Genomic DNA, 23361 nt, shown 5'->3' with positions numbered 1-23361 from the left:
TTCTCACCCATAAGAGAATCAAAAATAAACTTCCATGTGTTGGCAAGGATGTGAAACAGTGGGAACTGGGTAAGAGTGTGGATTTGGCACAACCGTTTCAGGAAGCGATTGTATAATATCAGGTGAATCACAGGTGTACATACCCTGTGACTTAACAATTTCAGATATCTGTATTCTTAAGAAAGTCTCACATGTCTGTACAAGGAGACCTATACAAGAAAGTTCTTTGTAGCATCATAAGGTATAGGGGAAATTGGAATCAACATAAATGTCCATCTATCCATCCATTAAAAAAGTAGATAAACTGTGGTGTATTCATACAACGCAATACTATACACAATTGGAATTAATACCTGTACATGTATCAACATAGATAAATCTCATAAACAATGACGTTTAGGATAAAAGGAACTTGCAAAAAAAAATGACATACACAAAATGGCCCATATTATAGAAACCTTAAAACAATGCAAAAATACTATATATTGTTTTATATACATTAAAACTGTGAAAACATGCCTAGCAACTTTAAACATCAAGTTCAAGATAGTGATTACCTTTGAGTGAATGTAGTACTACAGGTGGCTTTAGTGTTACCTGTGATGATGCATGGTTAAGACTTCATGATGGAAGCTAAAGGACTTAGTTTCAATGTCAGGCTCCATCAGTTGTGCCAGTGGACTAACTTCTCTATGGTATCTCAGTTTCCCAATTTGTCAAGTGGGGATAACAACAATACATATCTTATAGGGTTATTGTGAGGATCAAATGGTTTAAAGCATGAGATATAAACCACCAGTACAGTGCCTAGCATGCAGCCATTGCTATTTAAGTCTTTGTTGTTATTTTGTAAGAAAAAATAAAACAAGATTTGAAACAGATATGGCAAAATGTTAATAGTTGGCAGAGTTCAGTGGTGGATACAAAGGTAGTCATTATATTATTCTGCTTATCTATGTGCTTAAAATATTTTGTAATTTTAGAAAATATACGATGATAAATAAAGGTAAATGACAAACCAGGAAAATTATTGCAATACATATGGCTGACAAAGAGATTATACCCTAAATATATAAAGTATGTTTATAAGCAACAACATGGAATTAGTTAAAAACTGTCTCTGATAGACATTAGCAGTATGTGTCAGGATCTCTAAAAATGTTCTTTGACAGTGCAGTTTTATTTCCAGAGATTTATCCTAAGAAAAAAAACGGGCAAGTTTTTTTTTTTTTTTAAACATGTATGTGAAGGGTATTTATTATGGCAGTGTTTTTAATAAGGATAAAAAAGAATGTCTATCACAGGGAAATGGTTAAACTGCTATATCTGTACAGTAGAATTTCCTACAATGGTTAAAAAAGAAAGAAAGCAAAAGAAAATGATGCTATAGATCACGTTTAATTGGCATGGAAGGATATTCACCAAGTACTATGTTTTAAAAGCAAGTTTGCAATGCGGGAAGTGTGATCCCATTAAAGACATATGCCAAGGTTCCTCAAAAGTTCACCCACTTCCGGGAAAGCATCTGTTAGCACCATGATTCAGTAGACTTCCTGCCCGGGTCAGGGGAGGCAGGTCCCCCACACTGGAAGCCTCTGTCTACCAGGTCCCAGAGAGCCTATAAATCATGCAGAGTTGTTTGCATTTGAAAGCAGCTCCTGCCTGGGCCTGGAGCTCTCACCACTCTCCACAGTCATAATAAATGCTGCTGCTGATAACAATAATCGCCCTCTCATAGGAGCACCCACTTTACATCCATTAGCTCTAACTCTTAGAAACCTCCTATGGAGTTATTATTATCCCCATTTGACATATGAGGACACTCAAGGCTCAGAGAGATGAAGAAACTGGTCCAGGGTCACACAGTAGCAGACCCTGCTTTGGAACCCGCATCTGGTTGCCATTCTCTGCACATCTTAAACCACCCAGCTTTGCTCACATAGCCTTAGAAAGCCCGGCGTGATCCTTTGAAAGAAGGAGGTCTGGTACCAAAATCATGCACTTCTAGAGCGGTGGTTCTCAAGCTCAGCAGCACACTAGGACCGCCTCGGAAGTTTCTTTAAATCTTGCTACCTGGGCCGAACTTCAGTCCAATGTAACTGGAATCGCTGGGGGTAGGACCCAAAGTCAGCAATTTTAAAACTCCCTAGGTGATTCCAAAGTGGACCGAGTGGAGAACCAGTGCTTGAAAATAGCACTTCTCAAACTTCAAATTGCCTGGGAATCCAGTCAAAATGCAGACTCGGCTTCCTTGGGGTCTGGGGTCTTGAAGATCCGCTTTTCTAAAGAGCTTCTCAGTGACCGTTTCTTCTTGTCCTTACCACTCCCCCCAGAGGCATTCACTCCCTAGGAGACTCTGCCGTCTCTCTCTCTCTGCCTTTTTCTCCTGATTTCCAGCGCCACCTAATACCTGCTATCCTGCTGCCAAGATAGCTGTGAACCTGGGTGAAGTGAGGCAGGAGATCTGCCCTGAGCTCCTTAACTCAAAAATGAGTATTAGCACCTGTAAGCCTGTCACACAGGCCTTCGGAACGCACCCATGCTGGCCCACTCAGGCAGGTGCTGGCGGAGACCAGAAGGCCAGGGTGAAAGGATGTGGCCTCTAGGGAAAGCCCTGTGCGGGGGGATTGCCGCTAGGTGAAGGCTCCAGCCGTGTAGGGAGGGCTGGAGGACTGGGAAGTAAAGCTGGACGCTGCAGGACAATGGGCGCTGAAGGTCAAAGACCCAACGAGCTGTATGTCTCTTCAGCAAATGGGCTGGCCCTGTTCTCGGTATGGTAAGCTCCCTGCTTACTGCGGAGCTTACCATGTGGCCTGGAGGAGACTCACAAATACACATAGTATGTCAGATAGGGGGGATGTGAGGGAAAGACAAAGAAACAAGAGGCATAAGGAGTGTGGTGGGAGGGGCCAGGATTTTAAGTGTCAAGAAGCCTCGTCCATTAGGTGGCTTTTAAGCAGACACAGGAAGGGAGTGAGTCCTGTGGATGGAGGACGGGTTCGATCCAGGGAAAGGGAGCAGCAAGTGCACAGGCCCTGAGGAGGGACCCGCAAGGAGGCAAGTGTGGCTGGGAGAGTAGCAGGGGCCGGGTCGGTTCTGGGGACGTAACCCGGAGACGGGCTTGAGTGCTGGGCGAGCAGGGCTCGAGCTTGCCTCTTCTCACGTTGGGGCAGCCCGGGAATTTGAGCGGGGGCTGGAGGATATTGAGGGCCCTCCCTTCCCTAAGACCCCAGCTGGGGAAGGAATGGTTCTGTCTGGGCGCAAGCGCCGAGGAGACCACTGAAGTCGCGAGGGCCGGGTGGGTGGGCGGTGCCCGCCCACCTGCCATCCTGGAGCTGCCTCCCCCAGGAACAGCAGCCCCCCGCCCACCACCTCAGGGGCTCATCTGAGCAGAGGGGGGAAGGGCTGCTGCTGGGGTGACTGACAGGCGCCTCTCCCCTGCCTCCAGCACAGAGGCCCCTGAGGGTGGGTGCCAATGGCAGGGTGACCCCTCTCCTGATGGCGCACCCCAGCAAGGTGCCTCAGCTGTCTACACCCCTTTCTCTCACCTTCATCTCTCCCACGGCTACTGCAGGCCTGACACTGTCCCCAGGGTTAGCCTGGCACCTTAACCTCAGACCTCACCTGTAGAAGACCTCAGTGCCTCCTCGCTGCCCTCGGATGACCCCCGAGCCCCAGAAGGCCTTGTGAACAGGCCCCGACTTCCCGCCAGCCACGCCTTCACAGGATATCCACTCCTTCCAGAACCACTCTTCCATCCTAGCAGTTGGCACACCTCGGGGCAGTTGGCCATGGTCACAGCTGCCTGGCCTACTGCACAATGGGCTCCTTGACCATGGGGCTTTGCGGGCCACAGCTGGGCTGAGGAGTCAATGAACCAGGTGAAGCCCAGCCTCTGCCCACCTCAGGAATGTTTCTAGAAAAGAAAAGTGGCTGCTCTAAATCTTAAAGGACAGCACTGAGTTTATCTCCTGGTTCTCACACTTACTAGCTGCGTGACCCCAGAGCAGTTGCCTGACCTCTCGGTGCCTCAGTTTCCTTAACCGTAAAATAGGGATAATGATACTTTCCTTGTTGAGTTGTTGGACAAATTAAGAGAAACGACACATGCAAAGCATTCTAGCCCAGCTCTTAGCACATAGTCAAGCCCTCAGGAAGCGGTGGCTGGTTATGATTACGGTGATAAGAGCTCAGTGTGTGGACATGCAGGGAGCGGGCACGGCACAGACAAAGGCCCTGAGCCATGAGAGCCGTGAGCGTTTGCAGAAGTGCATGTGTCTGGCACATGTGGAGTGAGGACGTGTCCTGTGGCAACACGGGCCAGAAGGGGTCTGGGGCTGGGTCATGTCATCTCCCACCTCAGCCTCCCCTGCCCTCAGGTGCCTCCGAGACTGTGAGTCTCTGCAGAGTCCGCCATGGGCCCGGCTGCTTCTGAGGGCCAGGTCGTGTTCGGCAAGCAACAGGGAGGGCTAGGAGCATCGGGTCGGAGGTATCCCTGAGGGGCGAGGCCACGGTCAAGCGAGCTCCCACCGGAAGCCTGGGTGCAGTCAGAGCTGACAGCCCAGGAGTGGGACCCTGCTGGAGCAAGAGTCAGAGGCAGAGTGCCCCTGACGACCAGAGGGTCGTTCTGATTCCCATTCCCTCCCCAGGTCTTCACAGGGATCTTCACAGCAGAGATGACCTTCAAGATCATCGCTCTCGACCCCTACTACTACTTCCAGCAGGGCTGGAATATCTTCGACAGCATCATTGTCATCCTTAGCCTCATGGAGCTGGGCCTGTCCCGCATGGGCAACCTGTCGGTGCTGCGTTCCTTCCGCCTGGTACCTGGCTGGGCCCTCTGCAGGGGGGTGCGGCATGGGGGTCTGGGGCATCGAGGCACAGCCACCTCCCAGGTCCCCACTCAGTCACCCCAATTATGATCCATCATGCCTTCACCCAACAGCTATTTGCTAGGTACCTCTAGGTGCTGGATCCAGTGTTGGTGTTGTGGGGGGCACCAAGGTGGGCGAGGGAGAAGGAGATACCCTTCCAGGGGAGCAGTCGACATACCTCATGATTTACAAAGCCCTTTATGGTTCACCATGAGCCCATTGGACCTCACAGGATCCCAGGAGTGGGGCTGGTATTACTACATCCCCATTTCGCGGAGGAGGAGACTAAGGCTCAGAGAGGTGAAACAATTTCCCAAAGCCGCATGTCAGAGAAGAGCTGGAGCTAGTTCTGCTGACAGCTCATCTGGGGCTCCGCCTGCTGGTTTCAGAACGAGCATTTTGGAAACTTGATTGCACATACAGATCACCTGGACGCCTTGCTAAACTGCAGGGGACAGTTCAGTAGGCCTTAGGTGATACCAGGGCTCCTGGTCTGTGGACTGTGCTTTAGCTCAAAATGCCTGAGAAGTTCAGACATGGGCCTAGAGGTAGGTCAGAGCAGGCGTCCTGAAGGAGTTCTGAGCACTGTTGATGGCCTCACTGAGGGGCTAGGAAGGCAGGATGGGGGGCGGGGGGTGGCGGGCAATAGAGAGAGGCCAGGCTGTGGGTTCTAATCACAACTCCACTGTCGTGAGCCAAGGGACTTAGACAAGTTACTCCACCTTTAAGAGTTGGCCTCTTCATCTGTCGAAGGAGGTAATAATAGTGCCAACCTCACGTGGTTATGGAGAGTTCTGAATGAGTTGACTTATCCTAAGCATAAGGTCTGGCTCAGTGTGCGTTCAATACATGTTAAACACTGGCTCCCTTTCTCTGTGGTAACTAAGAGGAGAGAAAAATGGAGGTGATTGGTCAACTCAGCCATGGTTCGAGCTGGCCTGAAGAGGAGTCTTGCAGAGGAAGGACATACCATGTCAGGGGAATCTCCTGGGGAGTTCCCGGAGGTGACACCATGGGAGTAGGAAGCTGGTGTGGACACAGAAAGATGGGCTGAGGGGGGCAGATGAGGCTGGAGCTGTTGACTTGACTCCCAGAGCAGAGCCCCGTGAAGCCGTCTTCAGGCCGCGGACAGAAACAGTAGTGTGCGCTCTTGGAGAAACAGAGCAACAGGTGTCGGCGACCTCCGAGGGCTCTCTGGGTTTTCAGGCAGAAGCCACGGGGATAAAGGTGCCCCTCATTTGGGGCTGACGGCTCATCCGGGGCTCGCAGCTCACAGGGACCCCTTCCTCCCCAGCTGCGGGTCTTCAAGCTGGCCAAGTCATGGCCCACCCTGAACACACTCATCAAGATCATCGGGAATTCCGTGGGGGCTCTGGGGAACCTGACGCTGGTGCTGGCCATCATCGTGTTCATCTTCGCCGTGGTGGGCATGCAGCTCTTCGGGAAGAACTACTCAGAGCTGAGGCATCGCATCAGCGACTCGGGCCTGCTGCCCCGCTGGCACATGATGGACTTCTTCCATGCCTTTCTCATCATCTTCCGCATCCTCTGTGGCGAGTGGATAGAGACCATGTGGGACTGCATGGAGGTGTCTGGGCAGTCACTGTGCCTGCTGGTGTTCTTGCTCGTAATGGTCATTGGCAACCTTGTGGTAAGTTAGCCAATGGCCTCGCCTACCCGTCCATGCACCCATCAGCTACCCACCTACCCGGTCATCCATCTGTCCGTTCACTCACCCTTCCTTCCGGCCATCTACTCATTCACTCAGTCATCTATCTACCGAACTATCCATCCACCCATCGATCTCTCATCTATTTGCCCATTCATCTACTCTCTTGCCCATCTTTTCATATATCTTTTCATCCATTCATTCGTTTACCCACCAACATACCCACTTACCCTTCCATGTACTTTTCATCAATCCATCTAGTCACTTACCCATTTATTCTTCTGTCTCTCTACTCTTCCATACATTTATCTGTTCAGCCAGGCATCCACTCATAAATTACCCACCCACCAACTCCACCTGTCCACCTCTCCATCAATCCATCTACTCGGTTACCAGTCCTCAGATCCATGTATCCACTCGCTCACCCAGACGTCCATCCATCAACCCTTATCTACTTATTCATTTACCAACCATCCATTCATTATTCACCCATCCATTTATCTGTCCACCAGGCACCCATCCATCACTTCCATTCATTCACACACGTACATACACACACGCCCCAATTTGTCCATCTGTTTACCCATTCATTTATCTACCTATCCATGCACTTGCCCACTCGTCCACCCATTCGTTCATCCATCACCCACCTTTTCACTCCTTCATCTTTTTCTCCATACATTCATCTACCCCACATTCATCTATCAACCTTATCCATTCATTCATTCACCAGTCCCACCATCTAGTCATTTATCCGTCTACCTATCTACTCATTCACTCATTGACCTATTTATCCATTCACATCACTCTTCGTTTGTTTATTCATTTATTCACCCACTTATTTGCCTGTTTATTTCTTATTTACTCATTTTGTATTCATTGTTTATTTATTCATCTACCTGTTATATTATTAATCATTCAGTGATTTATCACGTGCTTTTTCAATTCAGCTTAACAAACACTTGCTGAGCCCCTATCGCATGCAAAATATTATGCCAGATGCCGTTGGGCATAAGAGGTAAATGGGGCCGTGGCATTGCTCATCATCTTGAGAGACTGGGAGGTGAGGAGTTCAAAAAGGCATGAAATAACTCTCAAGCTGATCGGAATGATCGGAGTCATTAAGGGAGAGCCCATGGGTGCTGATTCCTTCCAACTGTGGAAGTCAAGGAAGACTTCCTAGAGGAGGCTTGGAGCTGACCTGATAGACAGGTAATGCTAGAGAGGGAAGGAGCAGGATAAGCAAAGCACAGGTGCAGGCACATGGTGGTCCAGGTGAGACGGTGCCCATGGGAGCCTTTATGTCACCCTGGGTAGCTGTGGTAAGAGTTCCTGAGTTCACGAGGGATTCAGGCCTTTGGTCCTATGGCTACCTGTCAAGGACAAGTGCACCCTGCCTTGTATCTTTACAGTGTGAGGAAATCCAGAATTGAGAGAGGTCAAAATCTAAATGTCAAAAAAAGGGGCCTTTGGAGGCAAGGTTGAGGCAAGTCAGTGATTCAGGAAAAAGTCAGTGTCCACCGTGGACATGGACCCACCTTCCCGGGTGAACAGATGTCCCAAATATGCTCCGACATTACCCCTGTGTGGTTTGGCTCTCGAGCAGACCACACAGGCGTGGGCAGCTCACATTGGCTCGTAGAGGGGTTTTAGGTGAGTCTGTGGGCTCCATATTCCAGAGCCCTTCCCCAAAATGGCCTGCTTTCTCCTCCCACGTGCTTTAACCAGGCCGGGGCAGGCCCAGGCCAACTACGGTGAATCTCCCTCAGGCCCCACAGGTGGAGCCCAGAAAGGAAACAGGTCCTCAGTGTACAACGCTAATGGAACCCAACTCCTCGGCTTGCCTCACAATCCCTCTCCCATCTCCTCAAACTGGCCACCCATCATAGTGGAGCCTCCCTCAGCCCCTGGCCCAGGTCTGAGGCTACCAGACTCTGTGTGTTTCTGGATGCTAGTACACGGAGCTCTCAGTCCAGGGCCAGGCTGAGCTGCCCTCACACACACAGCCCTGTGATTTCCAAGTGGATCTGTCTGGGGATGAGAAGATTAGCGGCTGCTGGGGGAGGGAAGCTAACGGCCCACGCAGCCCCCTTCCTGGCCGCCTCAGGAATTGGGCTGCTGCCTGGCGTGGGTGGAAGCAATTGCCATTAAAATGGGAAGTGATGATCAGGCAAGGGCCGGGAGCAGCAGCAGCATGATTGACAGGGAAAGCACTGGAAGAAGCCAAACTTCAAAGCTGGTAACAAGGGGGGCCCTAATGTCCTGTGTGGGTGGACGAGGCTGCCCAGGCACCCCCCCTGCTCTGCCCTCAGCCTGGGCCCCAGACGCCTGGAGGTCAGGGGAGGTAAGACCAGGCTTGAGTGAGGGCTGCGGGGGAGGGTCCGGGGCAGGAAACCGGGAACAGAGGCCAGGGGCCAGGCCAGAGGTCTGTGCAGAGGACAGCTCTGGCTCACATCACATGACCCACCTCCCAGGGACGACATGAAAAAGGCTGCCAGGTGTCAAAAGTGATCATTTCCCCATAGAGATAGGATCCGGGAGTTCCTGCTTTTTAACCCTTCCCTGCGCACGTGAGTGTGTGTTACTCTTCAGAGCAGAGGCAAGTTTCCGAGGTCTGGCACTCCAACCTTGCCCACTGCTTTCATCGGAATTCTCATTCCCAGCCTTCTGACAATGTCTGAGGGGCTTGTGGGAAGCCGGAGCAGGGGCTCAGGGTGGGTTTCCAGTGAGAACTGTGCACCCACTTTTACACACCACCCTGCCACAGGGGCCCCCATTCAACCGAACTCCCTTCTGGGGGTGGCTGGGCAGAGGAGACGCCCGCCCAAAGTGGGGAGGTTGGTCTCTGGCCTGTCGGCCTGCTGATGCTCGTGAGCCGGCCTGACTTACCTGTGGGAACAAGCCCACCATCATCTTCATTTACCCTCCTGGAGACGGAAATGGACCCACACCCAGCCTCTTAGCACTCAAAACTTCTCTTTTTAAACAAAAGCTAAAGCTTCATACTTGCTGGATGGTTTCACAAGCAGAGGTCCAAACCATCCAAAGGTAGAGGGATTATGCAAACCCTCCTGAGGGGTCCTGAGTCCCTAACCCCAATAAATTAAGGAAAGTGCTTCGCCTTCTGGCACCTCTGAAACCTGACCCCTTCCCCTGACTTCCTGCTGCACCATGGGCCTTGGAGCTGGGAGGTTCTTTCACCCCGTCCCATACACAGCACCCATCTAAGTACCCCTCAGGGCATAGACACTCCCATGGCTCAGTAGCCCGACCCTGCGGTTAGTCCCAGAGGTCTGAGGACGGCCACCTGGGCTCTTTCCTGCCATCTGCCGTCGACCCTTGTTCTCTGCTCAGTCGCCCCGTCTCTCACCTGTAAAGCGTAGTCAGACCTGAGGGCCCAGGTAGAGTGTGCTAAACAGCAGGAGCCCCCGTGATGAGCTGGCTTCAGCGGGGAGTTCACAGGGGCATCGCTAGCCCTCATTCACCAACAGGTGCAGGGGCCCCCTCCTCCCAGGAAAGCCCGACAGCTCTGGGTTGCTTCTCAGTGGGATTCTGTCTTGTCTTCAGTGACCCTAGATTGGACCCCACTTCCCAGGATCAGCCCTGTGCTCCTTCTGCCTCCACTGCCCCCCATTGCTCTCCAGGCTGCCAGGCCTCATCCGCGTGCTTTGACATTGGAGGGACAGACACATGGTTCTCCCATTGAACCTAGACCGAGTCAAACAAACCTGGGACTGTACGCTCTCAACTCAGACTATCTGAGGAGGGATTAGGGGTTGTTTTTCCTTTTATAGTCAGACTTTCTATATTCAAGAGAATGAGCGTTTAGGATCAAGACCCAAGTCCCAGGGTTCGAGCCCAGAGCTGATTGCCTGTGGCAGTCCTTAGGGTCCCCAGGCCTCGGTTTCCCCATCACAGACCGAGGCTGAGTGCCACAGCATGGCACCGGCCTTGCTGAGCCTCGTCTGTTGCTTCCACAGGTCCTGAACCTTTTCCTGGCTTTGCTGCTCAGCTCCTTCAGTGCAGACAACCTCACAGCCCCTGACGAGGACGGGGAAATGAACAACCTCCAGCTGGCCCTGGCCCGCATCCAGCGGGGCCTGCGTTTCCTCAAGCGAACCACCTGGGACTTCTGCTGTGGGCTCCTGCAGCGGCGGCCTCGGAAGCCGGTGGTCCTCGCCACCCGAGGCCAGCTGCCCAACTGTGTTGCTACCTCCAGCTCCCCACCACCCCCTGAGACAGAGAAGGTTCCTCCAGCCCGCAAGGAGACCCGGTTTGAGGAAAGCAAGTATCCAGGCCAGGGCACCCCTGGGGATCCTGAGCATGTGTGTGTACCCATTGCCGTGGCTGAGTCGGACACAGATGACCAAGAGGAGGACGAAGAGAACAGCCTGGGCACGGAGGAAGAGTCCAGCAAGCAGGTGAGCCCGCACCCTGGCCACCTTTCCCCTACAGGTATGCAGCACCTACTTATATAGGCCTCAGGACCTCACTGTCCGTGGCACTTGGCCTCTCTCAGAGCAGCTGCCCCTGCCAGACTGTGTGACAGCAGAGCTGGGATGAGCTGGAAGACAGGCCGTGCCCCAACAGCTAGCTTTGCAGAGGGGTGCTGAGACCAGCTCCCAGCCTTCTCTCCAACCCCGCCCGGGAGGAGATCCTGAGAGGGGCTGTTGTCCATCATTCATCCCCTGGCTGGTCATGGGCAGCTCTCTGTACATATAGGGAAACTGAGGCACAGCAAGAGTGAGAGACCAGCTGGGAGTTCCTCATGAGTCTAGGACAGAGCCAGGACCCCTGGGCCGCTGGCCCCGCCCTGACCATTGTCCCCCTTCAGGTCTGCCCAGGTGGACCGACGGAAGAGTGCCGTCTCCTGACCTCCGACTGCCCCTTCCCCTCCTCCCAGGCCCAGGGCTAATTCTGAGATTTAAAAATAAGCATCCCGAAGATGGCAGGTGTCAGAGACGGCACTATCTTATCTCCCAACCTGTTATTTTTAACACTTCGGACTAGAGTCTGGACAGAAGAAACAGTGCCCCCGCCCCTCAGTTTGCCTGGTGAGGACCGGCTCTCAGCTTCCTTGGGCAGTCATGGCTGCTTCCTCTGGGCCTGCGCTCGGCGGGTCTGGCTGCGAAGAGCAGCTTCTCCCCATGCGTGGAATTCGATCTGAGGTTTCGGGCTTAGCTCCAGGGCCTCCTGCCTTCCTGTGGTCCCAGAGGCCAGCTTCGGCTCTCTTAGTCGGGCTGTGGGACAGGGACAGTGTCAGCTGGGGGCAGGGAGTGTTGGTGCCGCCAGGACCCTGGCTCCCAGTTATCTCCAGGATGCTCCCAGCACAGGAGTGGAATTCCGACTGCCCCTGCCCCTTGCCCTCTCCTTTCCTTCTCTTGAGCCTGTTGGCTCTGGCTCCCTAGAGCCAGTGTGTGTGCGTGTGTGTAGGAGTGTGTGAGAGAGAGAGAGAGCAGGTGGGGGGAGGGGGTGCCATGGGAATTCACAGGAAAAGTCAGCATGTCCTTCCAAAGTGGAGTTGCCACATTTGGGAGCTGGCGCGGCAGCCCCACTGCACCCTCCCCAGGGGCTGGGGAGAGGGGGAGGTTTATGCCAGATGGGCCAGGGGCTTTGTCTGCCTACTAGCCCTTTGCCCGGATGTACCAGCAGCCTCCCAGCCACCCACTCGGGGCATCTGAGGAAGGGTCTGCGGTGAGCTAAGGCCCTGCGAGGAGGGCAGGGGGCATGGCCCAGCTGCACGGGCAGGGCCTGGGGCAGAGCCAGGACCCTGGGCACACTCTGGCTGGGAAGCTCAAGTGCTGGGGGGTCTCTTCAGCAGGAACCCCAGCCTGCGTCCGGCGGCCCAGAGGCCCTCCCGGAGCCCAGGGCCTGGAGCCAGGTGTCAGAGACCGCCTCCTCCGAGGCCGAGGCCAGTGCGGCTCAGGCAGACTGGCAGCAGCAGCGGAAAGTGGAGCCCCAGGCCCCAGGGTACAGTGAGGTAACGCACGCCTTTGTCCCAGCGGACACTGCTGCTTGGAGCACAGCGAGGCCGTGCGAGGCCCCGGCGCTCACCTGCTCGGCTGGCGGGGTCCACGGCGGCTGTCACGGGCAGCGTGGGAATATCGTCTGCAAAGGGGAGCAGGGACGGCCTTGTCCCTGCCGGGGAGGGATGGGGCGGCATGGGGCCCGGAGCCATGGGGCAATTCTGGAAGCAGCCAAACCCAGGACCACGATTCACGACTAAACCCCAAACCTCCATGTGTCCGTCCACCCCCACTTAGTCCCTGTGCTTTGGTTCTATTTGGCAAATGTTCGTCCTGGGATGGCCCCATCCCAAGGGTCTTCAGGGAGCTCTGAGAACAAGTTCTTGGCACACTGGCCACCAGTTGCTTCTCACCTGGACTAAAGCGGAGGCCGCAAATGGGAGGCCTACTGTAGGGTTTTGTTCTGGCCGCAGAAAGGTTTTAATTTGAATTAATTACCAACATTTAAAACCCAGGGGCTTTTATGTTAAAAAAAAAAAAAAAAACCTGCATTTCTGGCTTCTCTTGAAAAAAAAAAACAAAAAAAAATTGGAAGAGCCACCCTGCTGGAGACAAGTGGTCATTGCCTCCTTGAATGGCACCTGGTTTGCCTCAGAGCCCGCCTGCCTGGCCCCCGTAAGCCTTTGAGTTTGCAAGGCCTGAGCTAACGGATTGTGGCACTGCTAACTATCCACCCCCACCCCACGCCCCCAACACACACACTCACAGCAAACACCATGGAAGTGGCGTTCACGTGTTCAGACACTGCTGTGGCCATTGTCCTGCAGCCTGACCTCAGCCCTCGGTCTCACAGCTGTGACTTGCTCCAAGGGGACATTTCTCCTTTGCCTTGTCCCTTGCATGGCATGGAACTAGGGTAGGCTTTATGATCGTGGTCAGTTTGGGAGCACAAGGTCCTGGTGGAGCCATCGTCCTGCCTGTGGAGGGTCTGACACACAAAGGCATGTGGGAACAGCGGAACGCGGGAGGGGCAAAAAGTTGTGAAGAGAAGGACTCTCCTGCTGGAATGTGGACCTTTGAACCAGTTTCATGACTTCTTCCTCTCCTCAAATCAGTTCACGGTGGGCCCTATAAAAGGGAGAGCGAGGCAGGCCGGGGCTTTCCTGGAGGGACACCCTCATGTCACCTGCAATGGATCTTGAGAACTTGTCCTCTCGTCTGATGAGCCCACATCCTGTAGCTGGTTCCAGCGTCACTCAGCTCAGCACCTCACAACCAAGCTGGGAGGAGGAAGGGGTGACCCTCGAAGCCGTCGGGACCACAGAGGCAGAGCCTGACCCCTTGGCCCATGGCTTCGCCCTGCACCAAGGAGCTCGCTCCTCTTTCCCATCGAGCGGACTTTGAGACACCAGCAGTGAGTCACGGAAGGAAGAGCAAAGAAGGCGGCCGGAGAGCAGAGGCAGGCGAGGTCTCAGACCAGCGTGTCTCTACCTAGAGCCTGAACCTGAGAGACGAGGCGGGCCGATGGAGCTGCGGGCTTTGGGGATTTAGACATGATCTGAAGCAAACCGAGGCATCCCTTCCTTCGCAGAAGCCCTGGCCCCGCCATGCTTGCCTTCAGAAGGGGTTCCTGGAGCCTGAGACAACTCCTGGTTCAAAGGATGTATTGAGGGAGGGCGCTCAGGAGAGACCCACAAGCAAGTGAGAGGAGCAGGATGAGGCGAAGGAGGCAGCTGGATTTGAGCCTCTGTATCAGTCAGTCACTCGGTGTCTGGTGACCCCCAAGTCATTTCCAGAAATGGCAGCTCCCTGGCTAAAGACGATTTTCCAGAAAAAGGGCCAGCTGAGCGGCCCGTGTTCACAGCAGCTGGGGACGAATGCACTGGCCTAGAGGCGGGGAACCAGGCAGAGCCCCTGCAGCACCCCTCTGCTCAGGTGCCCGCGCGTGACACACACAGACACTCACAGGCCACCTGCGTGCACACACCTCTCTATAAGCAGGTTACACGAAGTCAAGGCAGCAGAGCCCCTGAGGCAGGGAAGGTCCCAGGAGCTTCTCACTCCTACTCCAGGCTCTGCACCTCCCGTCAGCGCCCTTACGAAGTGGGCCAGACGCACGGCTGGGGTGCTGGCCTGCTCTCTGCATGTCTGACCTGCGCCTGTGCGTGCCCGTGACTCCGTGCGGGGTGTGGCATGCCTGTTTCCTCTGCGTGTGCCGCGCCTCCACCCCGTGTCCCTGGCCCCGTGAGTGTCCATGTTGCCACCCCGTGTCAGTCTGTTTTGTTTCCAGCCGGACACCTTCCCCATCCCCAGTGTTTTCCAAGACACCTTCACTGACCCCGCACCTCTGCCCTAGAGCCCAGCAGGCTGGGACCACAAACCCAGGAGCCCCGAGGTCCAGCCTCAGCTCAGCCCTGGCTGGCCCTAGGCGACCTCCAGGGCAGGTTCCCATCCACCCCGGGCTCAGATTTCCCAGGTGTGCAATGAAGGATAGTCTGGGCACCACTCCTCAGGGAGCCCCAGGCTCCCCCGGATTCCGGGCTGGAGGCTGGAGGCTGCTACCTGGCCTACACTTACGCCCTTGCCCGCCTCACCCCACACTCCTGCCCACAGACCCACGAGGACAGTTACTCCGAGGGGAGCACGGCAGACATGACCAATACTGCCGACCTCCTGGAGCAGATCCCCGACCTCGGCGAGGACGTCCAGGACCCGGAGGACTGCTTCACGGAAGGTATCGCCCTGGGCGGCTCTTTGCCCCAGTCTCAGCTCTGCCTAGACGGGCAGGAAGACCAGCAGCTCCTTGGGACACAGGGACTTGTGGCGCCCCACCCCGACCCAGCTGCCTGCCCTCCCTCCCGCCCTCATTCCTCGGGGCTCTGTGGGCTCCTCCACCACGACCTGAGTCATGGCGAGTCTGCCCCGGGTGCTGGGCCGGGCAGCTGTAGGTCAGCCGCACTGAGGACGAGTGACCCTGCGTTGGTGGGGTGGCAACATGACTGTATGTCCCACAGCAGCAGGGCCTGGGTCTGACTCAGCCCTGTCCCCTCGGGCCCTGGTACAGTGCCTGGCACATAGGAGGCCCTCTGTGAATATTCGAGGTGGGCGTGGCTTGGGGCCGTGCTGGGGATCGGCATCTGCAGCTTTCATGGATTGGTGCTGTGTTTAGAGGGCGGCTGGGGATAAAACGAGACATCATCCTCCATGTGGTACATCATTTGGGGCTGTCAGAGGGGCCCACCCTGCCCAGAGATCAGAAACTATAAACGTGGAGGAGGCCCAGGGGGATTCTGAAGCAGTCCCACAGGGGTAGGGGTTCCCGGCTGAGCAGAGGACAAGGCGGAGCCCATCCGACCCTGGCCTTGCCCCTGCCCACATCTGCCAGGCCCTTCCTCCACTCCCTGGGAGCTTGGTCCATCTGGCCCCTCCAGGGTGTACCTGCTGCGCGTGGGCCCCTGCGGACAGCACCCGGAGGGCTCCCTGCCACCCCCACGACACGTGCCCACCACGACACCCTGTTCATCACCCATCGCTGTAACCGCTTCTTCTCAGTCAGTCCTTCAGCCATCCAGCATTCTGCCATCAGACCCCGGGCGTCGTCACGCCGGGGGCTGGGCCCGACTCCTCTCCCTTCCCCACAGGCTGTGTCCGGCGCTGTCCCTGCTGTGCTGTGGACACCACACGGGCCCCAGGGAAAGTCTGGTGGCGGCTGCGCAAGACCTGCTACCGCATCGTGGAGCACAGCTGGTTCGAGAGCTTCATCATCTTCATGATCCTGCTCAGCAGCGGAGCGCTGGTACCCTCCCCTCCCGGGAGTGCGGGGCTGGGCGGGGAGGGATGGAGGCAGGGAAGGAGGGCTCCACCTGGAAAGCCAGGTCGGGAGCTGGGGCAGAGCCTTTGCGGAAAGTGCACTCACCCAGGCCCCCAACCAGGGATCAACACACAAAGTCTCAGCATCCACCTCAGTATAGAGGTCAGAGCCGGAAAGGTTGACAGAGGTCATGTGTCCAGCCTCTCTTGTTCCATGAAAGGGAATGATTTGCTCCCCCCGCCCCCAATCACAGTGCACAACAAAGTGCATAGGTCGCAGGTCACCAATCTCCCACACCTGAGCTCTGGGGACACGCCCCCTGCACACAGCTCAGGTGCTGTGTCAGGCCATTGCGATGCAATTCACAGTGCTGGCTGATACTCCAGTGATGGCTCCACTTACCCCGGGTCTTGTACGGCTAGAGGCCATGCTGTATAGTTCACACATTATCACATTTCATCCCTCAACAACCCTCTGTAGGAACACCGAGTAACTCGCCCAAGCCCTCACCCCGCACCAACAACAGATGTGGCATTTAAACCCAGACAGTCGGATTCCAGAGTCCTCTGTCTTGACCTTCCATTTATTCAATTAGTCTTTTTAAAGCTCTCTTTGTATCTAGTCCTGTGCGCCATGGGGGGCAACAGGAGGAGACCCCTGCCGAGGCTAATTGGGGAACCCACACTCAGCAGGTTTGAGTCAAAGATCAGCACAAGAGAGAGCTGGGCAAAAAGGGAGTAGAGACTTGGGGTGATGAGCGGTCGGGGGGAACTGGAGCACTCAGGAAGACTCGCTGGAGGAAGCAGGTGGAACCAGACTGCAGAGGACAGGGAAGTTTGTCGAGGCCAGGGGGGACGGTGAGGACGTCCAGGGATGTCCCAGCTTGCTCCCAGGCCCCCTGCTCTGATCTCCTAGAGCCCTTCTGGGAGGAGATGGACTCGCCCTGGAAAGGGTTCTGGAAGGTGCTGGTGAGCAGGGAGAGGGATGAGCAAGCAGGCAGAAGAAACAGGAACTTTCCTGGCCTGGGCGGGGAGCAAGCACCTGATATTGTTGGGATGGTGAGAGCAACTGCCAGGGAAAGCTCTGGACCACAGAATGGGAGAAGGGCAGCTTTGATCCCAGACTATGCGCCTCCAGTCCGTGCTGCTTTCTGTGGGAGCAGGCCATGAGGAGGGCACTGTGGCTGTCACTTCTAAACCTCTGGGCCTCCCAGCCCACCGTGCGCTGCCCCAGCCCTGCTCCAGACCGGGCCCGGAGCCAGGAGCCACGACGTGCAGGCCGCATGCTGCTCTACCATTGGCAGCTAGAGCAAAATCTCTGCGGGCTCTGAGAAGGATGATTTGACAATATGTTAACGAGTTTTGTTTTGAAACAACCACAAACAAGGGCAACCAGAGCCATTTAGTCTGGGCTGTGGAGGAAAAAAACGCCCAGCCTGGCATAAGTGAGGAGGAGTTTTGGCAAGCGAATGGTAACTCTAATCGGGGTAGACTGCCAAGCACTGTTTAAAAAAACACATCAATGATATATTGAGAAAAAGAAGTCTGAGTGTGTTATTTATAGTTATAAACTTGTTTAACAGAAAGCAGACTATATGCCCCTTCCAAATTGCTGAAGGGAAATTTTTTAAAGAAAATGTAGATCTTACCGCAACAGATAGGAGAAAAAAATAAACAAAAAGGAAACATTATATCAGGAAACAGAAAATAATATAGAAGAGGCAAGACGAAACATGTGTTTTAATAATAAATGTAACTGGGTAAAATTCATCTTTTAAAAGAAAAGGACTCTAAATGGATTTTTTTTAAGTTTAGCTATGTGCTCTCAAATGACAACCTGAAATAGTATGACTCAAAAATATTAAAAGTGAAAGAATAAGGTATATCAGGCAAATGCAAGCAGTGATAACAAAAATTTAACTGTTCTTGTTTGTTAATATTAAACAAAGTCGAATTCAAGGTAAAAAGTTTTGAGTTAAAACAGATTTTATGGTCCAGCATCAGCTCACGCACAGGAGCAGTGCCTCAATAGTGTTAATAAATTTGATCTAACCCAATAATAATAAAAATAATAACTATACTTAAATAGCACTCGCTATGTGCCAGACCCTGTTGTAAACATTTTACAAACATTAATTTGTTTGATTCTCATAATCACCCTACAAGTTAGGTACTATTATTAAGCTTATTTTGCAGATAAGAAAACTGCTTGATACATTAAAAATAAAAAGATTAAAAACAAACCCTTAGAAATATAAAAGTGATTCTTAACCAAACCTCAGATCAACCAGAAAATAGTTTGATGGTAGGTTTGTGGGTGTTCATTACATTAATAAGTAAGCAAATAAATAGAGAGACTGTATCCATGGACCAAAGATGACAGGGTGTTGTAAACCAAAGATAGGGATTCATTACTTTGTCTAACTACTATACCGTACACCCGAACTAACATAAAATAATATTGAATGTCAACTATATTTGAAATGAATTTATTGATTGATTTTTTTAAGTGCAAAAAAATAAAAGTGAATTTTATTAAAGAAGATCTAAATTCAGTTCCAAGATTGGAGAACAAAGGGGAAAATATCCCTCAAGAAAAATCATTTAACAAAATGCAGCTGCTAGCAACTACGAGGGGATCCATGTCGGACGCAGAGTGAGTTGAGCTGCCCCGGCAATGTCCATGGCCTGTTGTTTGGACTGAGTAGAACAAGGTCCAGCGCATCTTAGGGATCAAGAGATCCAGGCTTGGCTAGGCCACTATCAGCTCGCTCACAGAGTCAGTGCCTCAATCGTGATAAATATCGTAATCGGTATTTTTATCCTTGATGTGTTTATGAATGTCTCTCAGCCAAGCTTGAAAACATAATATATTTTGAACTGTATCAATATAATTTTTAATTAGTCTGAGTTATTTAAATTATTTAAATTATTCCGATATAGGGGAAAGTCTGAAAAAATAAATTAGTCTCATAATAAAGCCATTCGTGAAAAAAAATTAGACTGAAAAATTGATGTGAATCAAAGTTTCAGTCCAAAATACAACCAATTCCTATTAAAATTCTTCTTTTAAAAAGGTCAACTTCATACTGAAGGAGAAGAAATAATTCACATGGAAATTTTAATTTAATACCTTGAGTATATTATTTAAGTGGCTGAGTATCTGCCAAGTGTCAACAGTCACTTGCACTTAAAGAGAATTAATACATTGTCTTGGCATGTCCTTTTACATTTTGAATCTCAAAGGTCAAAAGAACAGGAACTTCCTTTTCCCTTCCTCTGCATTTTTCATTAAAAGCTGTGAAAATCTTTGTAAAAAGATTATTATTCAACCAGTTTTTTCCACCTGAAATCTAGAAAAAAACTAAATGAATAATAGATGTGGAGGAAAAAACTGTGACTAGGGAGGCAGGGGATGACAAAATAACAATATTGAGAATATTGCATGTGGGATGCAGCCAAAGCTATAATAAGAGTAAAATTCATAAACATACATTTTTATTATTAAGTAAAAAAATATGAATTATTTGACTCAAAAAATTAGAAATATAACAACAAAATAATCTTAAGGAAAACAAAGTAATTAATAAAATAAAAACATAAATTAATTAGAAAATAAGTAGTAAAACTGAAAAAATTCCAAAGCAGATAAATCACTAGCTAATCTAATCTCTCACATCTCCAAGGGTGAATTCTTTCAAAGTCTCAAAAAGGAAAATAATTCCAGTCCTATTTAAAATATTCTAGTGTATGAAAAAAGATAGAAAGTCTACAAGTTCTTTTTATGGAAGCTAAATAATGCTGATTTTTAAAACCTTAAAGGAAGACTATAGAGCAGTTTTCATACTCCATACATATGCAATATTCTTAAAATTTTTGCAAATTGGAGCAATATATTTAAAAGATTAAATAAGTCATACCTAGGTATATTCTCAAATGCCATAGTGGAGCCATATTAGGAAATCTATTTCTATGAATAGGACAAAGATGAAAAACCATACCATTATCTTGATGAAAGCCTGGTTTTTAAAACTTCGGTAAGAATAGAAATAAAATATATTTCCTTAATTTAGTGAAAAACTTACTCTCTCAAATTAACTTCTATCATCATCATTAGTAGTAAAGCACCTGAAACATTTTATTAAAGTCAGAAATAAGAAAAAATAATGATTTAGCTACTTTCTAGCTGTTGTTCATTACTTAATAAAACCTGGAAGTACTAGCTAGTACAATTTATGAAGAAAATTAAACATACAATATAAAAATTGGAGAATAGAATTGAAGTTAATATAGTCAAGTCCAAAATGAGAGTTAAAAATAATAGAAATAAATAGAAATAATTACTTGTAGATAATGATCACCTAGAAAATTATTAAAACATAAAAAAAATTTAATTAAAAAATTCAAATATTTTAATTAAGAATATTATGTGGCCAGTTATAAAATAAATATACAGAGAATTTTTGCTGCTGTTGTTGCTTTATACTAACAGAAACTTTTTAGTCACAAGTAACATTTCTCAAATAGTCCTTATATGCCAGGCATTGAAAACATAAAATAACTGGGAATCATTATGGCATGAAATGTATAAGAAATACATGAAGAAAACTATAAAACTCCGATAAAGACTGTAAAAGAAGACAAACAAATAGATAACTACAGTATAAATATTTGCTGGTCTTGAGCAAGAAGACTCTGTATTAATCTCTAAAACAGGTGATAAATTCAATGCAATAACAATAAATTTCAACATCTTTGCAGGAATTTAACAAAACATTGCTAAAGTTTATCTTGAAAATTACTAAAAATGGTCAGGAAAATTCGTATGATTCTATTTTAGGAATAGACAGAGAGTTGAACCGCATAGAGAGGTCTGAAATAGATTTAAGTAAGTATACAAATGTAGTATATGATGAAGTTGACTTCCAGTCTGTGGATTTTAAGTGGATTCTTTAATAAAGTGTTGGGACAGTTAACAAGCTGTTCTGAAAAAATTATTAAAATAGCTATTTTATGTTTACCACGGTATATTAGATTTTTTTTATTGTAATATAAAACAATGAAACCAGAAAGTTTAAAAAACATTAGCCTTAGAATACACAAGGTTTTACTAAATGAAAACCATAATAAATGAAAATCATAAATGATATAATTACATTAAATTATATAATAATAAATGAAAATGAAGTTTAGAACTTCAGTATGGTAAACAAAAGTAAATGAGATATAAAGGCACACAACTAGGATAAATTGTATCAAATAAAGAGTTAATGTCCCCAAATAAACCAGACACTCAAAGAAAAAAATAGGCTAAGGAAATGAACAGGCAGTTCGCAAAGGGAACGCTGCAAAAATCTAAGGAAAGGATGTTGGCATCACTAGTAACAGATAGAAATGCAACAACACACAAGTTGTGTTCATTAGGTTTGGAAAAATGACAAAAGAGAAACCACCAGTGTGGACAAAATGGGGGAGAAAGAGCCACCTTCATGCACTGTGGATAGAGTCCATTGGTGTCTTTTGGCTGTCCTGTTCTCAGTCTCTACCAAAAGTACATCTTTGACCTGGTACCCCAGTTCTAGAAATTTATCATCAACTGATAATCAGACACATGGTTCCTTGCAATGTTGTTTCCACTAGGGATAAATTGGAAATGACAGAAAAGTGCATTAATAGGGTTATTGGCTAAATAAACAACAATAGTGTATACAAATAATGAAATATTATGCGGCCTTTAAAAAGAATGATATTGTATGTAGTCACATCACTGGGTAGATAATTGTTCAGAAAAGATTGCTTAATGGAAAAAAATTTCAAAGTAAAAAAATATATATATCTTACATATATATATTATATACAAGATATAACATATCTTATAAAATTGTGAGCTCACATATGTGTACACAAATAGTGTCAGTAAGGATGTTCTCCAGGTGCTGGCAATGGTTACTTTAGTGTCATGAAACTGGAGGTGCCTTTTATTCCCTTTTTCATAATTTCTTCATTTTTAAATTTTGTATAAATAATAAAGCACATACTTTTATCATTTAAAAAATACACCAAAAATATTTTTTAAAATAAAAATTAAAAATACACCTACTTTTTATCTTGAACAACTCCCCAAGTCCCTTTTGGGGCCTGAATTACCCTGTCGTCCCGTGCGCACTGACCCGAGCAGCCATGTGTACCTCTCAGCAGTGTGTGCCGAGCACCGCCGCCAGTGCTAGCCACCTGATGACCGCGGCTCGCAGAGGCCCCGCAGGCAGACAGGCCGAGTGGCAGGCGGAGGCAGCTCCCCAGAGCCCTCGGTGACGCGCGCAAGTTGCCTAGACGGGGAGCCTCAGAGCACACTCTGGAACGCTCTGGACTCTGGACGGGGAGCAGGCGCAGATCAGAGGCCGGAGGTGGAAGAGGGCAGCTGGGAGCCGTCGCGGTTCCTGTGTTGGCTCTGGAATTTGCGCGAGGCACAAATGAGGAGCTGGAGAAAGACACCTTCTAGCATTTATGAACTTTGACTCCTTGATCCAGAGGATTCTAGGCGGCTTGGCTTGTCTGGTCCTGTGTTTCCGAAACGTCAGGTCTACAAATACTACAAATGCCTTTACTGTCATTTATTTAAAATTTTGTTTTAGATCGACTTATTGTTGGGTTTTGGGTTTTTTTTTTTCTTTTCTTTTTTTTGGTTAAATCAATTTACTATAAAGGGAAACTTTTTATGATTGTTATCATGGGAAACCAAGTTTACCAATGAAAAGTCTGTAGCAGTTTAAGTGAAACAAAGTAGAGTGAAAAAAAAGTTTTATGCTGTTTCCAGCAGGAAGCTGTGCCCTGAGCCTGCACACCCCTCTCCTTGTTAAAATGGCAGATCAGCAAGTTCTAGAAAGGTCTGTCAAATACACTGGCCCCGAACTGAGACTTGCTCTTTGATGTCGAGGAAATAGCGTTCCCATTACACATCCTGCCTTATGTCCGCACACCACGCCAGATCGTTTCATGGCCCACGTGCTCCCTGGAGAGCTTGCTGATCTCGCCCGGCGCTGAC

General features: G+C 49.8%; 1 protein-coding gene across 8 annotated transcripts in view; it reads left to right on the top strand.

Moving 5' to 3' along the window:
• SCN5A (sodium voltage-gated channel alpha subunit 5) overlaps window positions 1–23361 on the top strand; it is a 94511-nt gene that overhangs the window by 54666 nt on the left and 16484 nt on the right. For 3 of the 8 annotated variants that reach the window (XM_036218641.1, XM_036218642.1, XM_036218638.1), the window contains exons 15-20: window positions 4650–4823; window positions 6169–6525; window positions 10524–10964; window positions 12362–12523; window positions 15123–15243; window positions 16151–16305. In XM_036218641.1, the coding sequence (XP_036074534.1) occupies window positions 4650–4823; window positions 6169–6525; window positions 10524–10964; window positions 12362–12523; window positions 15123–15243; window positions 16151–16305 (1410 nt within the window). The remainder of the gene's footprint in view (window positions 1–4649; window positions 4824–6168; window positions 6526–10523; window positions 10965–12361; window positions 12524–15122; window positions 15244–16150; window positions 16306–23361) is intronic. The other 5 variants (XM_036218645.1, XM_036218644.1, XM_036218640.1 and 2 more) reach the window with 2 other exon arrangements.

The sequence above is a fragment of the Rousettus aegyptiacus genome, unplaced genomic scaffold (genome assembly GCF_014176215.1).
Source record: "Rousettus aegyptiacus isolate mRouAeg1 unplaced genomic scaffold, mRouAeg1.p scaffold_m13_p_4, whole genome shotgun sequence".
In the NCBI taxonomy this organism is placed as follows: domain Eukaryota; kingdom Metazoa; phylum Chordata; class Mammalia; order Chiroptera; family Pteropodidae; genus Rousettus; species Rousettus aegyptiacus.
Note: the sequence above shows the minus strand (reverse complement) of the source record. Positions and strands in the feature narration are given on the sequence as shown.